The sequence below is a fragment of the Bactrocera neohumeralis genome, chromosome 5, assembly GCF_024586455.1.
Source record: "Bactrocera neohumeralis isolate Rockhampton chromosome 5, APGP_CSIRO_Bneo_wtdbg2-racon-allhic-juicebox.fasta_v2, whole genome shotgun sequence".
Classification (NCBI taxonomy): Eukaryota; Metazoa; Arthropoda; class Insecta; order Diptera; family Tephritidae; genus Bactrocera; species Bactrocera neohumeralis.
The window spans coordinates 18,533,861-18,555,320 of record NC_065922.1 but is presented as its reverse complement, the minus strand read 5'-3'; the positions used below and the strand labels follow the sequence as shown (position 1 = coordinate 18,555,320).

At 35.5% G+C, this 21,460-nt stretch overlaps 1 protein-coding gene across 3 annotated transcripts in view; it reads right to left on the bottom strand.

Annotated features, from left to right (window-relative positions):
• The window catches only part of LOC126760138 (furin-like protease 2), a 395,670-nt gene that overhangs the window by 11,362 nt on the left and 362,848 nt on the right, over nt 1-21,460 (bottom strand). For all 3 annotated transcript variants that reach the window (XM_050475573.1, XM_050475575.1, XM_050475576.1), the window contains 4 exons: nt 13,130-13,406; nt 12,001-12,200; nt 11,530-11,808; nt 11,114-11,355 (listed from right to left, as the gene is read on the bottom strand). In XM_050475573.1, the coding sequence (XP_050331530.1) occupies nt 11,114-11,355; nt 11,530-11,808; nt 12,001-12,200; nt 13,130-13,406 (998 nt within the window). The remainder of the gene's footprint in view (nt 1-11,113; nt 11,356-11,529; nt 11,809-12,000; nt 12,201-13,129; nt 13,407-21,460) is intronic.

The following is a 21,460-nucleotide window of genomic DNA, read 5'->3' as shown; positions in this document are numbered from 1 at the left end:
TATAGTGAGCCGATCTGAACAATTTCTTCCGATATTACATTATTTTTATGAACAATAATTCATACCAAATTTCGTGAAGAAATATCGTCAAATGAGGAAGTTTCCCATGCAAGCATTTGATTTCGATCGTTCAGTTTGTATGGCAGCTATATGTTATAGTTCACCGATCTAAACAATTTCTTCGGAGATTACATTGTTGCTTTAGAAAATAATCGATACCAAATTTCGTGAATATATCTTGTCAAATGCAAAAGTTTTCCATACAAGAACTTGATTCCGATCGTTCAGTTTGTATGGCAGTTATATGTTATAGTGGTCCGATAATGGCAGTTTCGACAAATGAGCAGCTTCTTGAAGAGAAAGTGACGCTTACAAAATTTCAAAACGAAATATTAAAAACTGAGGGAGCAGTTCGTAGATATATAGACAGACAGATAGACGGACATGGCTAAATCGACTCAGCTCAACATACTGATCATTTATGTATATACTTTATAGGGTCTCCGACGCTTCCTTCTGGGTGTTACAAACTTCGTGACAAACCTAATATACCCTGTTCAGGGTATAAAAATTACTATGAGCGTTTTAGTGGTTCCGAAAGTTTTGTACCATTGACCATGGTATATATTTTTTGAAAACAAGAAAAATCATAGTAGGGTGAAACCCGTCAGAAAGAAGAGAAAAAAATAGCATTCTTTATCCTTAAAAATTAAGCCATGCTGCTCTTTTTCCCGACCTCGAATTGCTCGTAAATTATTTTTTCTTTAAAGTTTGTTATTTTTTTCGTTTCCGATGGGCTTCAATATGCTATGAATTTATTTCCATTTTATCACTTTCAAACGTTTCTGGACGAGTCTATCAGAATATCAATTTTAAAGTTGTAGACATATTTGCTTTGGAGAGAGAAGTCTTAGCAAAAGATCAAAAAAAAAAAAAAATCCCATATTAAATATATGGGAAGAGAAATATGATTTTGGCACGGTATAAATTGAAAATAAAGAGCTTGTTTAGGTTGGATCCCTTTTACAGAAAAAACTGACTTCAGTGAGCGCATAAAAATTATTGGCTAAGGAAATAAAGAACACCCTATTGTACATATACATATTTATGTGTAAGATTTTTTGTATGACTAGAAGTGGAGTCGGAAATTCATCATTTATTACTTTATTACTAAGGAATTTAAAATGACAATATTTGCGTGTCATCTTGAATTGAATTAGTTGCTAATCATTGCAAATTTTATGACAACAATGATGTCGGTTATCGTTGTTGTATTTTCCAATGTTGTGAATTTTCCGAAAAAAGTGACTTTTACTTCGGGATGAACCCCTGAATGCGAATTAAAGCTACTGTGTTGGTGGTTCAAATGGCTTAAAATATGTGTAGTTCTTTCGCCGCATGTTTGCCAACGATAAGAAAGAAACAGCGTGGTCATGATTAAGCTTTCAGTTACCATATGGGTTAATCGAGTTTGTTGGGGTACAAAAAATTACCAAATCTAGATGAAAGGACCTGGCAAGTCGTTGTTTCAAAATAGAGTAAATAACGAAGTAAGTTGACCACTTTAGAAGCATATTAGTTCAGACCCCAATATTAACTCAGATTGTTAAAATGTAATGACTAAAATTCGAATGAGCATATTGGTAAACAATATACCTTCGCTTAGCAATATAATGAAAGTCTGGCGTAGATGTCTGTGAAATACCGCCGTATAATTCATATTTAAAATTGTTTCCTGCTATCTGAGAGCCGTATTAAACATTATGATCATATATAAACCTTATTTCCTATTCTTTTTTAGCAGACGGTAGAAAATCGGGTAATAGGTAGGTATGTTAAAGCGTTTTAAAACTGGGTAAATTGTTTTAAAAATAAAAATTGGTACTCAGAAAGTGATTTTGTTCTCAAAGGTGCTTAACAAAAAGTTGAAGTTACGTTTCATTAACAGACTGTACAAAAGCTTAAGTAGAAATATAAGTATTAAGAATATATAAAATAACCAAAGTATTGCAAGATAAGCTATTTGAGAACACGATGGAAAGAAAATGATAAAAAATCGAATCGACTTACTTAATTCATAAACAAACTGATTAACAATCCCTCATTTCCTGGATCTTCAGCTCTTCTTTGCATTGACCATAAATATACCAGATATTGTGTGAAAAACTGATAACCTCCAACAAGAAGGAAGGAAAGATGAGGGCTTAAGAATAATAAAACTACAATTATTAAACCATGTGACACAGTTGATAAACTATGTATCGATATTCGAAACTAAAGTTTGGTTAGCTTAATTTATCTACAAAGAGAACAGATGTTCAACATTCAAAATACTGTGTGAAAAACTGAAGTCCGACAACTCGTTCGTTGTTTTCAAGGTACTAGAAGGCCTGCTACGGGTATTAAGTATATGTAAATAACAGAAAGTCTGATTAGTTATACCCTTTATTGTAGCTCATCAATGATGAAACCGATGTTATCGTCTTTGTTTTCTGTTAATTTTTCTGTGCCTCAAATTATCGAACTACTATTGAATAATTGGAAAGATGCACATAAATGTTTATATTAGAAATATATTCAATTATAGAGAAAAATACTTCTATCGAAAATGCAAAAAATAATAACAATTGCCAAATTGATTGAACTCAATCAGTTTTGAGATAAAAAGCGCATGGTCAACTAGTTATCTACATATATATGTACATTAGAGCGGGTCGACTTTTTTTGATAAACTCACGCATACGGGAATAGACCTACGGCTCATTCTGAACAACTTTCCTTAAGAGACTATGTGTCTTATCGAGTCAGCGATTTTTAAGCCAAATTTTAAATAATATGTATAACTGGTTGTATGGGAGTTATGTGATATAGTTGGTTGATCTGCTCGATTCTGACAAATGATGATTTTATTGTCAAAAATGAAGAACAAAATTTTATAATCCCTAAAAAACTTCGTCTTAAAAGCCTATTGCCTACGATCCACAGTCTCTAAGGCAAAGTTGTTGAAAATTATCCTTAGAACATTTAGCTCTTTGTAAATCGACCCGCTCTAATGTAGATGTATATGTATATACTATTGTGATCAAATTGAATTTTTATTTTATTTGTACTTCGCGTGTTTTTCGAATCGGTCAATTTTTTTTTTAAGTGTAAGTTGGTAGTACTCTTAGTGCCATCTATGCTAAATTTCACGTAAAAATTTTTATTAGTATGTAAGATGCGCGTCGTTTTGTGAGGCTGTTCCATTTTTACTATGTCTGAATTTATTGAACAAAGAAGTGCGATAATGCACCATCTTATACTGCATTGGTTATTCATGATCATTTCGCCACATTTTCCATTACTATCGTGCCGAATGAGAATGGCTATATTTTTTCTACATTCAGTGCACATCGAGTGCGAATTGAGTCTAAAAAATAAATCAGCTAACTCAATCAAAGAAAAATTTATAGAGAAGAATAATTCTAATGGCCAGGAGCGAAAGATTGTTGCTCTGAAATTTTATTTTAATATTGACTGTGTTGTTGTTTTTTGCAAATATGGCAATATTATAATGGTTTTCACTCAAAATTTCTTCACTCACCTTAGACTACAACTTATTTAGAGTAATTTTGTATTTCGAAATGAGCAAAATCAATAAATTGACTCAACATTAATTGCATATTTTTTATTTGTGAAATTACTTTCCTTCAATTTTATTTTAGTTGATGGCGTAGCAGTCATTTAAACTCACTAAAACCCTTATTAATTTCTCGAATATTCATATCATCGTTTATTATTATCACTTTCACTAACTTCTTTGCCATAAGCTACCTTCATACATATTTTATTGATCAATCGAATATTCGCATAAAATTCCTCACCCATTACTGCGCAAAGCTAAGTTCGCCATAAGAGTAAATAAATATCAATTGAGTTATCTATAACGGTTTGTCGTTGACTCGCTATTAAATTTGCGTAGCCAACGATTGCCCGACGGCCTTGACCTTTACTGCCAGCAAAATCTAATAATAAACAACAATTTCTCGCTATTTTACAAGCTCACTGCTGGCGATTGAGAGAAGTGTCGCACGAAAGCGACGGAAATGGTGAGAATTTACGACTTTTCCATAATCAACGCTAAATGTTGGCGATGAGCAATTTATGTGGCAAATGCAAACGTGCGAGGCAAGTATGATTTGTATATTGAAGGTGTTGTTTGAATAAATATGTTCGCTGGAGGCGTTCGATTTATTTAAGTCATTTGATGACTTGGTGGTATCGCCTTACTGACGAAGATATGGTATGGTGGAAGATAAAGATTGTGGCGCCAAATATTGCCGTACTCAAATTGAGCGAAATTTCCTTGCTATTACAGGCTTTTTGATAATTTTTTGTTGTACCGCCGCAGGCGACGTAAATTCCGTCAATTATGCGCATTCGAAGTGCTGGCCATCGGCACATACAGTAGCAGATAGCACGGCAGCATATTTATGCTTGTGGCACTAAGTTGGCAGTGGTTGTACGAAGCGCTTTTTCGAGCAAATCACGGCGTTAGAAAGCACGCAGCAATCATCAACAGGAAAACACGCGCATTTTCACTTTTATTCGTTAAATTTATTACACTTGTATTTGCATAGATTTGGCTTTTATAGCTTCGAATTTGGCTTCTTGTCAGTTCGCCGTCGACTTTTGCTGCTCGGTGTCTGCCAAAATTTGATTTTCGGACCACACGTTCGTCTTGTATTCATTGCTTTGCGCTTTGAGCACGCTGCCAACGCTTTCCGCACTCAATTTTATTTGAAGCAGCAGAGTATGGACCTGCATCTTCGTTCGCAGATTTTACGCACATTTTCGCCGTCAGTCAGAAACCAACCGAAATTTATTTTTCCAATATCATTTCCAGCAATTCTCTTCACGACGTTGGTAATCATATTTGACTGCGGGCGAAATAAATTACTGTAAATGCGTGCAGCGGTGTCGATGTCCTTGTTAAGTTGTCACGTTTTGCGCAAACACATATTTCGATGAAGATTGTCAAATATTATATTATACATATATGTAGATATTAAATGTGTGTATTATATATATATATGAGTGCGAATGCTTAGTGTTTCGTTAATTTTATGCTTTGCCGTTCGCAAAATTTCGTTCAGCTTTTAGATATTCATACGATTGAGCTGAAGTTTATATGATATATATTTATATGATTACGACAGCAGCTCTGATTTCAAACGCCTATAAATATGCTACAGAAATCATAGCATGTTGTTGTTATTTCTAACATTTGCTTATTTATTTATCATGCAGAATCAGATAAAAAAAATCAAAAAATTAAACGGTTTGAAAATACAGGGTGCTTCAGCCTTTATTTTTGTGTGAAAGCAATAAATAATTTTGAAACAAAACACCATAACTTCGGTTGTACCGAAGCTGTAATACCCTACACCAATCAAACAGTTTACCAAATCAGAGTTTCAAGTTGACTCATAAGCTTGTATGATAGCTACATGCTGTAGGGCTTCAATTTGAACAATACAAGGTGCTTTCCAAAGTAAACAGGACTTTTCGAATCTAGTGACCCCAGTTGGCGCCATTTATACATATGTCGATTGGTGCGTTAGAATCTGCTATCTATATCGATTGTTCAGTGAGAATTTCATGACATTTCATTGATTGGAAGTGAAGTTATTGCGTTTTAAGTGTCAGTATGTTTGTGTTATCGGTGCGAAAATGAGCTTCGAACAAAGAGTCAAGATTAAATTTTGTTTTAAAATTAGTAAAACCTTTGCCGAAACGATGGGCGATGATTGCCTATCCCGTAGCAGCGTGCACGAGTGGTGTCAACGTTTTCAATGTGGTCGTGAGGACATAAATGACAATCAACATGTGGGCCAATCAAAATCCGTGATCACCGGAAATTCCATCGAAACTGTGCGTGAATTCAGCAAAAATCAGCCAAAATCATCATTGAAATTCTTGGAAATGGAATTGAACATCTCCAAAACATCGATTTTGACCGAACACGTTAGCAAATAGGGTCGCAGTTTTGGATAAAAATCTGTGCCAAATTCTGTGGAGATATTTTGACAAATAAAAAAGTTTTCCTTACAAGGACATGATTTTGAGCAATCAGTTTATATGGGAGCTATCTGATATAGTGGATCTATGTCGGTTGCGACAAACGAGCAGCTTTTTGGACATGAAAGGGCATGTGGAAAATTTTAGATCGATATCTCGAGTACTAAGTGACTAGACGGATATGGCTAAATCGATTCAGCCCATCGCATTGATCACTTATATATTCTTTACAGAGTCTCCGACGTTTCCTTCTAGCTGCTGCAACCTTTGTGGCAAGCTTAATACACCTTCTATAGGATATAAAGGAAACTGTATACTATATTTGAAGCTAATTAATAAATTATGGGTTTTAAGTTATTAATTACTTTTTAACACAACATTAATCAAGTTTTGAAATGTTTTATAACTTTTTTTTTCATCCGAATGTCACAGTACAGATTTCGGCACTGAATATGTAGATGCCTAGCTGGCTAAGGCACTACCCCAAGATTGATGTGCAGAGTTCATGCTAAGCCAATTGAAAAGCTGTAGTTAGTTGTGTTATAGCTTCCGGCAAAGCTTGTACCTATCACAAGGTTGCTCTCGTGCTCTACCTCTATTTCCACTAGTTCACTTACATACATCTTTAAAAGACTGATATGCGAGATATTTAAGACTTGATCTGGCAAACGCGGGATATTTAAGAATGTAGATTTTATATTATTCTCTCTGAACTCCTTCCATGAGGCTTTTGCTGCTGGCGAATTGTAAAATTTTCAATATTACCGCATGAGTCTCTATCGGACAGTGTGCAGTTAGAAATTCTATAAGAATTGAAAGGTGAATTTTCTTGAGGATGAGAACGATTTATACTGTGTTGAAAGGACACTGCGATGAAACCAATGATACAAGCAATGGTATTATTTCCAATAGACTTCTTTTGACAAATCAGTCGTGTTATTCGTTAGTTACAGAAATGATGGAAGGAGTCAACGAAAATTGGACACCACGGTTGGACTATCCAAGACGTGGTCGCGGCCAACATTTGAAGGAAATAATCTTCAAAAAATTAATGCCAAAGAATGGTTTTTTGAATAATAATAAATTTAATGAGGAATAAGTTTGAAGATTTTGTGCTTTTTCTTTACAAAATTAGGGAATTTCGAAATGGATCACACTTTATCAGTATCTTTTACATATTTTTCGAGCAGAGAAAATATGAGCCACCGATATTTTTGAGTAAACGTCGAATTAAACAGTCACTTTCATGGTTATTTTATTCCCAAATGGATGTTCAATTCACTAATTATTGATCGACCAAGTTCAAGTTAAAGCCTAACAATTTCGGTCGTTGTCTCGGTATTTAGGGGTTTATGGTTAAAATTGTATGGAATCGGTTATTTGAGTAGAAATTATTTAATGTGTCCATACATAAAATAAAACACACCCTGTAATTAAACTTTAATTAAACGCTGACACGTTTGCTTTCAATTTGGTTGAACTAACAAAAGTTCTCATATTTTCAATATATTCGCTTAAATTAATATCACTAACCTTTACTATTATTTTAATATTGAAAAATTTATCTAAATATTTGTTAACCCTCGACCTAATTCATCAATTAGACACCTATTTTGCATTATTTGTAACCTATCATTTTTTTTTTTTTTTGATTCTCCAAATCGCATATTTTATTCTCCTTTATTTATGAGTTTGCTCAAAAATACAAAAAAAAACCATAGCGACGCATATATATATATACACACATACAGTCACCCAGACACACCCAGCTACAAACAATCACTTACATTCATGCCCACATTTTCAAATAAACTCACACACAGTCACTTACACTCTCTCACATCCACACACATTTTCACAGTTCCGCCGGCAAGGAAATGAAAACGTTCGCAGATTAGAGCAGCTGTTGAAAATTGAATATATTTTCGCATATTAATTTCTGCGCCAGTCTCGCTGCTACACCAACAATTGTTGGCAATTGTTAGTATTTGAAAGAATTTGCATAAATAAATGAATACAAAAAATATGCATTTCGTAAATAAATATGGTTTAGTGAATTGAAATTGAAAATATTAAATGACTTTTGAATTTCAATGATATTGACCTGGGTGTATGTTGGTATATTTTACTGCTGGGTAGACGCTGGTTTGAGGGCGTAGTAAGTTGAAAAAATTTCACTCGAAGCGTAAAATTACAAAGTTATGGAAATCGGGGATTTTGGGTAGATTTTCGAGATTTTCTAAAGTACTTTGAAGTACTGAACATTCTGAAATGAAGTGTGCCATTTTTTAATTAATGGAGATAGAGTGAAAGAAATTTCATATTAAAGATTTGTTTATATTTATGTTAGTTTAATATATTAGTGGTATAACAGTTCACTTATTTAAAAATTCGGGTCCGTTCTGGTTATGTAGATAATTTTATGGTCTTCGATTTTGGTCCGAGAGAATTTTGTGATCAAACATGTCATTTCGTTGAAAATATCGAAAAAGAAATGTTTGATTCTTGAACTCGAGTAAATTTTTAACAACATACCAAAACGATTAGGGGTTGTAGTATAATTTTTTATCATGTTGTGAACTTAATCACACACTTTTAGCTCGTTGTCAATTTATATAATATCATCACTCTTATTTTTTGCTCTAATTTAACAAGCATAGTGAAACACTACTCAGAAATAAAAACTGTTTCCAAAAATTCAAGTCTCAAACCAACTGCAAACCGAGTGACAAATCAGTTTTCTGAAGCCATGTCGAAAATTATACTGGATTTGTAAGGCTTAGGTAAGGAGCGAATAGCTCTGTTTTTCTTAGATGTAGATATTAGTATCAAACAGAGAGAGGGAAAGAGAAACATTTAAGAAGTCCAGTAATTAATAAATAATTTTACATAGTAAACCCTTATAGCTAAAGTTATAGTTGAAGAATCTTATGTTCAAAGGTCTTCAAATCAGTAACTAAGTATTTCGATAAAAAAAAAAAACATTACTAGGGAGGAATCTTCATTAATTTTTAATACAATGGTTACGATATCGCCGAAATGTTCACAAAAGTTGGATCGGCACGGCCTCTTTGAGAAATCAAATATTTCATCAACAGACAATACTACTGAGGGGTATATAAATCTGAATGGAGAATATTTTGAAAAAAATAAAGCAATTTTCGATATTAAAATTTGCATTTGATTTCTAATTCCGAAATATAAAAAGCAACTTAAGTTTTAATAATGGGCGAATAATAACTCCAGTTTACAGGCATTTTGTGCCTGCGATGTTAGAGGCTATTTGCTGCTAATTTTGGGGTTTTAAACCGAACATGATAATCAAAATCTCCTAACACCTAGGATTTTTTGTGTTGTAGTCAAGGTGAGTAGAGGTCAAACCACCACCATACACCAATAGCTGTACCGTTCCCACGAGGTCGGGTCTACGTAACCGGATCAAGTACTGTCAAATAGGCAGAGATCTACCGCTACCACAACAACTAATAGACATACGTGATTGAAAGTTTTTTAACTCAAATCCGTAATCAAGACACATCAATTACCCCACATACCTCTTAGCACATCAGTCGCAAATTGTTTCTTCAGATTTGTGGAGTAGTGTAATAAGATAGGAATAGGGATAAGAGCAAACCAATTGAAGTTGGTGAATCCTCTCTTTCTTATTAATTGTTTCTGTATCTACAAGGTGCGCTCCAAAGTAAACAGGACTTTAAAAACAAAACAAAACAAATGGTTTTTTCGGCAAAATCAATTAATTTTATTTAAAATAGTCTTATTCTGCTTCCATACAGCTTTTTGCACGGCCTCTAGTAGGCCTACGTCTGCATAACGCTTTCGTTTCATGGACAAATGCATTTTTCCGAAAAATAAGAAGTCGCACGGTGCCATATCAGGTGGATACGGGGAGTGGTTAATGGTTAAAATGTGAATTTCGGTCAAATAATCGTCCTTGGAATGTTGTATTCTGAGCGATTTTTGATCGTCAATAAATTTGTGCGAAACAAACCGTGCACACAATTTTAAAACAAAATTTAATGTTGGCTCATTATTCGTACCGATAACACAAACATACCGACACTTGAGAGGCAATAACTTCACTTCCAATAAATGAAATGTCATGAAATTCTCACTGGGCAATCGATAAAGATAGCAGATTCTACCGCAGCAGTCGACATATAAATGGCGCCACCTGGGGGCGCTTGATAATTTGTTTATTTTGGAAAGCACCTGAGTTTTTTTAAGCTGAATTCACAAAATCTCATCGTCTTTATTTGTTAGATCGATGGAATTTCATTTAAATGTTGACCGCGTGATCACCATTCGGATTTTGATTGGCCCACTTCGGATGTTGATCGTCATTTATGCCCTCTGTAGACTTTAGACTTGACGTAGCCCCACAAAAAATAGTCTAAAACGTTGAAACCATTCGTGCCAACTTACGGGTCTTTCTTGAAATAGGCAATCATCGGCCATAAACTTGTGGCTGCATCTTGTTGAAACCACATGTTTCAGTAAAAGTTTGTTAGCATTTTTGAATGTGGTTTCAAAAACACAGCTCGCGATTTAATGTTGGCTCATTATTTCATCTCAAGAAATGGACCGATAACACAAACATACGATTTACACCTTTAGAGGCAATAACTTCACTTCCAATAAATGAAATGTCATGAAGAAATTCTCTACTGGGCAATCGATAAAAAGATAAAATTGGATTTCTGGACCACCTAAGCAGCAGTCGAACATTTAAATGAAATTATCTTCAAAAAGTAAATGTCATGAACCAATCTAACGTTTCAAATAAAAGTCCTGTTTATTTTGGAAAGCACCTTGTATAATCATACAGGCGCTTGAAACTTCTCACTTATATATGTAGTTGGTTTTCGCTAATAAGCTCCGGGAATATGGGTGCAGAGCTGACAATGGGGTATATTAAATATATAGTAGCTTAGTGTATGCTACTATTTAATTGAATAAAACAAATAAGTCTAACATTAATTAGTCCCACTGCAACATTAGACAACCCACAAAAGGCAATGAAATCCCCACTTACCTGCAGCACAGCAAAAACGACCACAACAATAGTGACAATCGCCAGACAGACGGCCACAGCAACAGCGGTAATTGCAGTCAGCGGTGAGCTCATACGCGAAAAGAAACTGCCACCATTACCGGACGCATCCTCATCCAAAAAGCCACCATACAGACCGCCACTGTAAGCGCTGCCGAATTGTTGTTGCTCAGCAGCGGCGGCGATGCGGCGTTTGCCCGCCGGCGAGGCATTGATGCAGCCGCCTGCAAAATCAAACAATTGCGATGAGAAACACACGACTGAGCTGCTGCCATTATGCATTAATGAACTCATAACGGTACATGTGTGTATCATGTGTGAGCACACACGACACAATGCACGCTTTGAAAATGAGTACGCCTACACACATGCGTGTTTGTGCTTTTGCATGGACTTACCGGTATCCTTATCACAATGACAGCATGACTGATCCTCCGGTGCCGCATCGGTGGGACAACAGGGCACACATTGATTATTCAAACGGTCCAAATGCAATGGAAAAGCGCACGTTTTGCACGAGTATTGGCCGGGGCCGGAGCAGGAACGGCACGAGTCATGACAGGTTTTGCACGTTTGCGTGGGCGAGTCGTAATACTGTGACCCCAGGCACTCCATGCACAGGCCGCCGTCGAGCATGAAATGTAGCGGGCAGGAAGTGCAGGCGAGTGGTCCAGCGCCTGAGTGGCATAAAATTATGAAAAGAGTGTGAAAGAGAAGAAATGAATGCATAAAAAGATGAAGTAATGTGTGCAGCGGCTGCATAAAAAATTGAAATTCAACAAATCAATTCACTCAGCGCGCGACACGTGCGACCAGCTGGTGCTAAGCAGCTTTGCAACAATCGCCCCAATGGCCAATGGCGTACTTACCGTTGCAAGTTTTGCAATAATGATGACACTTCTGACAGCCAAACTCGGATTTGTAGAAACCCTCCGGACACTCCGGGTGACACTCGCCGCCGGCCAGCTGCCAACCTAACGGACACTGAACGCATTGGTCGCGTCGCGGTCCGCTGCAGGTGTGACAGCTGAGGTAACACTTGGCGCAGGTGCCACGGTCGCTGTAGTAGCTGTGTGTGTGTGTGTGTGTGCAGGAAGAGTGTGTAGTGCAGAGTAAGTGTGGCGGGGAAGAGAGAAAAAGAAAATTTATATAACTTTTAGCACGAGTGTTTGCTGAAAAATAATCTTAAATTGCAATATTTTTTAGTTTGCGCTGTGCGGGAAGTGCGCGCGGGCAGCAGGCGTCGGCAGCGTAGTTCAGCAGGTGAGCAGCGAAATGAGTAAGAAGTTCGGAAATGTGCAAAACTTGTCGTTAAGTTTTCTTTACACTCTACCGTTATGTTTTGTAGGTAGTTAGCGTTGTCTTGTTATTGTTGTTGTTGTTGCTGCAGCTGCTTGTTAGCACATTGACATAACGGCGCTGCAACTTGCGAACTTTTAATGGTGACGCAATCGTTATGTTGTTATTATTACAAACTATTTTTGTTGTTGTTGTTATAGTTTTGAGTTGTTCAGCTTGCTGTATTGTTGTTGCTTTTAAATATTTGAACAGTTCAAAAAGTGCACGGAATCGTTAATCAGCAGCGCTTCCGCCGTGTTGCCACTTCTCGCGGCAAATAAAAACAGCTATGGAATAAATGTAAAAAAAACAACAACAAAAACACATTAACAAATCTGCTGCAAAACATAAAGTTTTAACGTCACACTTTCGAAGTCACAATAAATTTTTAAACCCCGTTTGGATGAGGCAAACGCCGGTCAAAAGCAATCTCAACGCTTGTCAGCGCCATCGACGAAAAGCAATAATCGCAACAAACTTCGGCGCCTTTATAATATCAAAGTCAAGCGTAAAATTACTTTCGCACTCATTTCCTACAACTGCCGTCATACCACGCCGCACCAACTCTCCGTCCTCAACAGCAAGCAACGCCTGCTGCTCAAGCGCAGCTACAAAATGGAGCGCCCTTTAATGAGCGCTCCGACAAATCCCATTAATTACCCATCAGCGCAGGTTGTGCGACACTCGCCGCTCTGCAGCTGCAATCCTTTGGCGCAGGCGGTGCAGTTCATGCGTGACACGCACTGTGTGCAGGTGTGCAGGCACTTGGCGCACACGCCCGCCTCCATGTAGAAGCCGTCGTCACAGCTGCTGACGCAACGACTCGATTGGAGGAGTAGACTTTGCGGGCACGAGAGGCAATTCGTTTCGGTGGGTCCATCGCAGGTTTCGCACGTGGAGTGACAGGGATGACAGTGATTGTTGTCGTAGTACTCGGCTGTGCGTTGGAAAGAAAAGGAAGAGAAGAAAAGGTGGAGAAGAAAAGTCGTTAAGTTAGTTAAGGTTAATTTTTTAATATTTTAAAAACACGTGTATTTTTAAAGGAATATTGAAACATATGTTTATAAATGATATTGTCATATTGATCTGTTAATATAATTAATTGAAGATAATATTGGAAAATTGGCAAAATAATAATTTCGTAGTACATTAAAATTAATCCTGTTTATTCAGATAAAATGTTGCTGGAATTACAAAAAAAAAAATTTCAAAATCAACTTAACGTCGAAGTAGTTTCAAATACCATTTGTGTTAGAATGAAAAGTTTTTCTAACCACTCTAGATCTTAACAAGAATAAACGTTAACTTCGGCTGCACCGGAGCGTTAATATGCTTCACAAGAGCATTTTTCAAGCTAACCACTTGTATAACAAAATCTCAAAATTTAACCGGCAAACAATTACATCCAACTGATAACATTTTGCTGTATCTTTCCCTTTACCCACGTTGTTTGATATAGCAGTCATCAAGTGAAATTATGGCTACTTAAAAAAGGGGAAATATATTCTACTTAATAAAATCTTATTCTTGATTTTGATGTACCAGCTATAGCTTTCGAAGATTGCAACATAGCCTTGGATAAGAATTTATGCCAAATAGTGAAAATATTTCCATTTTTCAGCGGTTTTCAAGCATAAATCGGCCGATACTGGTGCAATTTCACGTTCGATATTCGTACGAAGTTCATCATTCGACGCTGGCTTGTTATCATAGACTATAGTCCTAGACTTGACGTAAGGACTGTACCGTGTAAAAGAAACTGCACACAATACAAAAATAAAACTGTAACGTAACGATTTTACTAAATTTTGCTTGTAGCTGGTTTTAATAACAAATAGAAGAGTTTTTATCTAATTTCAATTAAAACTAGTAAAAAAAAATATTCACTTAATTTATGCCGAATTTTTCGTTTAATTCCCTTCATTAAATTTTGCACACTTTCTTTTGTAACGGTTCGAATTGCTTTAAGCCAGTTTTTTTTTAAACTCGTCAACGTTTTCGGCAACTCGATGATCCTCTTCCAAGTTCTGTTTGACAATTGCCCAATACTTCTCTATCGGGCGAAGTTCTGGAGCATTTGGAGGGTTCTCCACTTTTTTAACAATATTGACATTGTTATCCTTCAACACAGACAAATAGGAATGAGCGTAGTGCATTGTGGCTAAATCGGACCTAAATAATGTTGACACGATGTGTTTTTTATAAAATGGTATAGGCGACGGTTTAAACACTCCTTCTTATAATTTTCGACCGATATAGTACCCATTGTGAAAAATGGAGTGATCTTAAGGCCGCAAGAGCAAATAGCCTACTAGATGAGTATTTCCCCCCAAATTTTTCTATTTTAGTTGTTGACACTGACCGGTCGACAGTACCGTCTTTTGGTTTTGTATAAAATTGGGCACCTGGTAATGTTTTTGAGTCCATTTTAACATATGTTTCATTGTCCATTATAACACACTCAGCAGAACCTTTTAGCAAAGGTTTGTACAACTTTCGTAGCCTTGCTTTCCCTATTTCTATTTGTCGTTGACTTTTTTTGGGAAGCTTTTGTTTTTTATAAGTTTTTAAATTATTTCTTTGCTTCGCTCTTTGAATCATAGTAGCACTGGTTTTAGCTTTTTTCGCCAAATCGCGCACAGACATTGATTTGTTTTGGTTTATTAAGGCCAGCACCTTTGCTTCAAGATTTGGATCACTAGGGCCTTTTTCTGGCCCACTTTTTGATACATCTTTAAGAGAACAGGTTTCATTGAACTTTATTATAATGTTTTTACACCATCTACACTGACTTTAAATCGTTTTGCTAGCTTTCTGTATGAAATCCTTTTTTCAGTGCAGTAATTGTGCACAATTTGTCTACGCTCGTGCTCTTTGATTCGAGCCATTGCGAAAATGATATTACAAATGACGGAGAAAGAAAAAATAATAGAAGTAGAACTGATCTCGCTATCTAACTCTATCTTGCAAGCAAATAGCAAATGTGATCTCATGAAGATGAGAAATATTGAGTTTCAAGTGAACGGTTTCTTTTCGATACAGTCCTTAGTTCCATAGGAAATAGTCCAGCGGCGTCAAATCCACGACAGAGGCGGCCAATTGAATGCGCCATTTCGTGAGATAACACTTGGTTTTCAATAAATCGTTTGTGACATTCGCTGCGTGGCTTGTGGCGCCGTCCTGTTGGAACCACATATTCTCCCAGTCTATATCATCCAATTCGGGCCAAAAATATCCGAATCGTTTTCATGTTGTTGCTCAGCACAATTCACGAACATACGACAATTCAAGTGGTGAAGCGGCTTCTGTTCTTGCGTCAATTTGATCTTATAAAGAAGTAGGCTCTTTTTGCAAAATTCTTCACAATGACGTCACAGAGATGGCCAACGCTTGAGAATGACGTGTTAAAGATTGACTACGACATTCTTTAGACCACATCTGGAATGTGATTTAGAAACATGGAACTCAATATATCCAATTCATTTAGACTAACTTAAAATATATATCTTCTTTTTATCGGAGCTGGCTTATTTTGGTATTCTCAAAATATTCTTTACTCTCATTCAAGTCAACTGAAAAATAGAAGCTGTATTCCAGCCACTCTTAGCGAGATTCTTGAGTAGACGGGCTCATTTGTGTATAGGACACATTTTTAACATTTTGATTAAGTTTGAAGAGGCAGACATCTAAATATTATTTCATTTCGGAAATTCTTAGCATCTTCTGATCAATTAATACATATATGTATTTTGGGATATTGCAAGAAACCGTAAAATGAATGAGAGAGCCTACACTCTTAAAAGTTTAGTAGCTTTGAATAACCCCAGCAACCTCTATCGAAGAAGGACTTAAGCATGAAGCATAAATCAAAAAAATTTAGAAATTTCGATGAAAATACTTTGTCAAAAATTTATAGATATTATTGGAAAAACCATGTTTAATAACCTCACCATATCAAAAATAAACTTTAAAGGTGTTTAAAACTAAACTGTTGGAACGTGAAAGCAATCACTGCTTCTACGGCAACATAAATGGCGCATGTAAGTAATATCCCGAGAAAATGAGATGAAATTATAATTATGGCAGGTAAAATGAGTTGACGTGTCGGAAAATGCCACACCAAACGAACTTATAAAGAGCAAGAAGTATTTGTTTGCATGCGTACACACACACACACACACACGAGCTCAAGCAAACACGCTCAAAACCACAGCTGAAGAGCAGAAAGAAAAGGGCAAAAAGCTGATCACTCAAATGAAATGGTGAAATGGTCAAGCATAATTGCAAATGAGAATGGGAAAATGTAATTTGACGAATGAAATGAATTGGCAGTGCAACAAGAATGAATGGGCGCAATGTAAACGTGTGGCAACAAGGCAAGGCAGCGACCGCCTGCTTAAAGTGTACGCATTGTTGTTGCTGTGCACGCAATTTTATGGCAATCATAAAGGCGAATTGCCACAACGGCCTGTACGAAGCAATGGCCCATCTTACGGCCGCCCACACGCATCGCTTACATTGCGTCACATACCTGTGTGTGTGTGTGCGTTGTACGAATCTGCATACGAAACTCATTTAAATCAGACGACTCTGCGCAAATTTAACGTGCTTTTAATTTCGTTCTGTATGCAGTGCAAAGAAGTTGGTCACAGATGCAAATTGTTGTCGGGAAAACGGTAATTGCCCCGTTTTTTATATTGCAGCGGTGTTTTAATGGGTTCTTTACATGGTTGATGCATTCTTTGTTTATATGGTTTGCTTTGAGGATGCTTCCAGGCTGACGAAATTTAAGATTATTTAAATTTTTTTATTATATAGTAAATTTTGATAGTACTAATTTCAAAAAATTTAAAAAATAATAAAAAACTAAGTGGCAACTCAGAAAAAAAAAATATATGCTTGATGGTTCTTCTTCATTTAAAAAAAAGAACTGAATTCAGAAATGTTTAGGTAATTTTTATCAACGGCCTTATTTTCTTTTCTTTTTTTCTAAAATAAATATGTATGTGGCAACTCTGCTTTTAAAGTAACAAAATTCTCGAAGTGTTAAAAAATAATAATTATAGCTATCTTTTCACAAAAGCATAGAGTATTAAAGTTTCGTTAAAATTTTGTTTGGTCAGGTGGCAACTCCAAAAAAAATATTTTTTGTACTGATCAACACGCACACTTATTGCTAATCTGCAATCCGAAATTTTATTCAACGACAATATTTATTTTATATTTTGTAAATTTATATATCTGGCAACCCTGTTAATTTTTTTGTTTTAAATTTAATTTTTCTTTCATTTTCATGTTTCTTCTTCATTTTAAAAGAAACTGTATTCAGAAGTTATTAAATTATGTGGCAACTCTTTTTTAAGTAACCAATATTCCCAAATTAAAAAAAAAATGATTATCGATCTTTTCAAAAAATTATTAAATTTTCGATTAAACTTGTATCTGGTCAGTTGGCAACCCTTAAACATTTTTTTTTCTATTTTTCAACACGCACATTTATTGTTAATCTGCAGTCCGCAATTTTATTCAATGGCAATATTTAATTGTACTTTGTAAATTAATATATCTGGCAACACTGTTAAATGCTTTATGGCTTAAATATTTTTTTATTTAAAAAACTTTTGACTTGTGTTTTGAGCATAAAGGTGAGTCAAAGTAATGTTATTAATATTAAATTTTTGATAAAAATTATATTTGGTCAGGTGGCAACTCTGAAATTTTTTTTTGTATTAATCAACACGCACATTTATTTTTAAATTGCAGTCCAATATTTTATTCAATAATTATTTTATATTTTGTAAATTAATATATCTGGCAACACTGCCAAACTTTTAAAATAATAGCTTTTCATTTTAAAAAATTGCTTTTTACTCAATAATTTTTTATATTTTGTATATCTGGTTTTTTGAATGATAATTTTTATTATGTTTTAAAACTTTTGATAAAAAACTTTGGCTGGTTTTTTGAAAATGATAATGAGGCAAAGAAATCCTTGTTATATTTTATTGAAATACACTGATGATCAAAATTGACTAGGACGGATCCACCTAAAAAACCAAATTTACGCATGAGCCTCAGCCTTGAAGGCGATAATAGAGAGTTGTTTTAAAATAGGTGACATTTTTGAGGTTTTTGGCATTTCGAGTCAAATTTGTTCAGATGGCAGTATGGAAAACTACAATTATGTTTTAAGTATCACATTGCTACGACGTTAAAAGGAAACACATGTATTCCAAAATTTTGAAAAAATCCAAACACTTTTTTTTCTCGATTTCGAAACGAAAATTTGACTTTCTGCAACCTCCATCACAAAAGAATGCCCCACACAGTCTACGTGTACATTGCATGCGTTGCAACAGTCTTTGTAATCATCAACATTTTCTGAGCATTCAATGCTCAGCGTTGCTGCTCTGTCACTTTGCTGCTTTTGACAGCTGCCTTCTGCCAGTCGATGCACGTGTCATCAAGCCAAGTTGGCTGCAGCTAGGTCTGGAGCAATGCAACGTGTTGCGAATGCAAGAACATTACAATTAGCCTGTCGAATGACCTTTTTATTTTGTTTTATATCACTGCCTTTCCCATTAAATGGAACGCCTACAGACCACATCGTCCTGCTGTTGCAATTGCAGCAAGCGAAAAGGAAAAATTATCGCCAGGGTATGGTCGGACGGTCAGTCGGGTATGTCGGGTATGGTATATTGAGGCTGAAACCTCTGCGGCCTACTCAGCAGCCGCCCAACTGACTGGCTGCGCTGATGTCTGTTTGTCTGCCTCACTTGTTTGGCTCGTTTGGCATGCAAATGGAACTGTCACTGGCATTATGCGGGCGGGAAAATTCGCCACTGAAATGCGTACGTTCTTATATTTTATATAATGGAAGAGATGTTAGTATTTTGAAGCAATCATCATGAGGGATCAGTTGCAATTAAATTGAAATTTTTTAGAGATCAGTCGACTAACCAGCCGTGAAATCATTTTTAAAGACAACATTTTTATCATAAGTTTGATACCTTTTTTATTTTTAATTGCCTTGAAAAGTTTTGTATTTATTTCCTCACATTCCTTAAAGCAAATTATTTCACCAAACTGCATACATGAGAAATCAAAAAAAATATATATAATGTATGTATATACTCCTCGCGCAACCCTTCCTTGCATGCCATGCACTTGTGTCAACTCTTGCATGCCTTTTCATTGTCACTTCCTGCCGCTACACCTTTAATGGTGTTCTGAAACTCATCACAAATGTTGTCATCAACAGTTATGCGCCAAAGGGTGCAAGCGCAGCATCCAAGCACACTTATACACTCACATACTTATGTTATAAGTGCATTTGTATGGTGTGTCGCGGCGTATACGTAACATCACACAAATTGACTTGTTTGCTCTGCTGTTATTGCGCAAAAGTTTTGTTGTTGTTTTGTTGTTTTATTTCATATTAAAGTTTCTTATTTGTACTTGGTACTCTGCTGTTATCTCGCTGCTTCGTGCGCTTTGCGGTGGCATCTTCCCTGCTTGCCACATTATTAATGCCTTCGAAAGGGTATGCGATTTTTTTCCGATTTCTTTTGCGGAGGAGCGAGGAAAATTGTTTGTATTACTTGTATTACGAGGTGTACATACCCGTAAAATATCTTAATTGCTAGCTATTGGGATGGTGTAACATAGTTGGAGCAGCGATTTTATGCAGTCCGTGCTATGTGAGGTTCATGAAATAATAATTTTCTAAAAATTTTGATTTTTCTTATTAGTGAATTCCTTTGATTTTAGAATTCTTATAGGTTAGGAGTATGCGTTTTTCTTGCCTTGGTATGTAATTTTTTTATAAATTACTAATTAAATTGGACTAAAATTGCATTTTCTAAGTTTAATGTTTCATTTTGTTTGCTCACGAGTATTATGAGAGCTTCCTATAACTGACAGAAATGACAGAGGAAAATATCTAAGCTAACTATTAAGCAAATATTTGCTTTTATCGTTTTTAATTTTTTCTTTTCATAAACTTTTTCAACCAATTTGTTATACTTTCTTCCGACAGTAGCTTGTCTAACCATATACCATCTGTACATATGCAGAGTAGTCCCTCAGTTTTTAAGATAATGATTTGAAGTTTTGCACACATGTTTTTCTCTCCATAAAACCACTTATTTGTTGGAGCCATCGATATCGGATTTGTATAGGATGCAGCTGTTATACAAGCTGAACGATCGTAAGAAGTGCTTGTATAGAAAACTTTTTCATTTGTGGAGATATTTTCACGAAATTTGGCACGGCTTACAACCTTAAGCAATAATGCAATCGCCGATGAAATTGTTGAGATCAGATCACTATGTCATATAGCAGCCATATACACGAGGCGATTAAAATCACGTGCTTGTTTGAAAAACTTCTGTATTTGTAGAGATATCTTCAAGAAATTCGATATGAATTATTTGCCCAAATTATTTAGAACGAACTACTATAGTATATATGTATCTGTCATACAAACTGACCGATGAAAATCAAATTTTTGTGTAGTAAACTTTTACATTTGTCATATCTTCAAGAAATTTATCCTAGGTAACCTTGTAAACTCTGAAAGTATTGTTCGGATCGAAAAACAATTACATATGGCTGCTATACAATCTGTCAGATCTATAGTTTTTGTATGAATTTTTCTATTCGTGAAGGGTATTGCAGCTTCTATGGAACGTTTTTTCTTCTGGTTATTTTTATAAAACTTAGAAGGTGTTCCTCATAATAACTTGCAAAAACCAAAAAAGTGATATTTTTCTTAATAGTCCGATCAATCGATTGTTCCCAAGGGTGTTTTATAATTGTAAATATTTTTAGAATAATTATATTATGTTAAAATCAATACTACAGAGCGAATACAAGAGCCAGGAAAAATAAAAATAATTACTAATAAATACTAAAATATATTTCTGCCTTTAGTATCCAATTTTTTCGGCCTATCTCAGAGTAGTGTTCGCCTAAAGTTATACCAGTGGG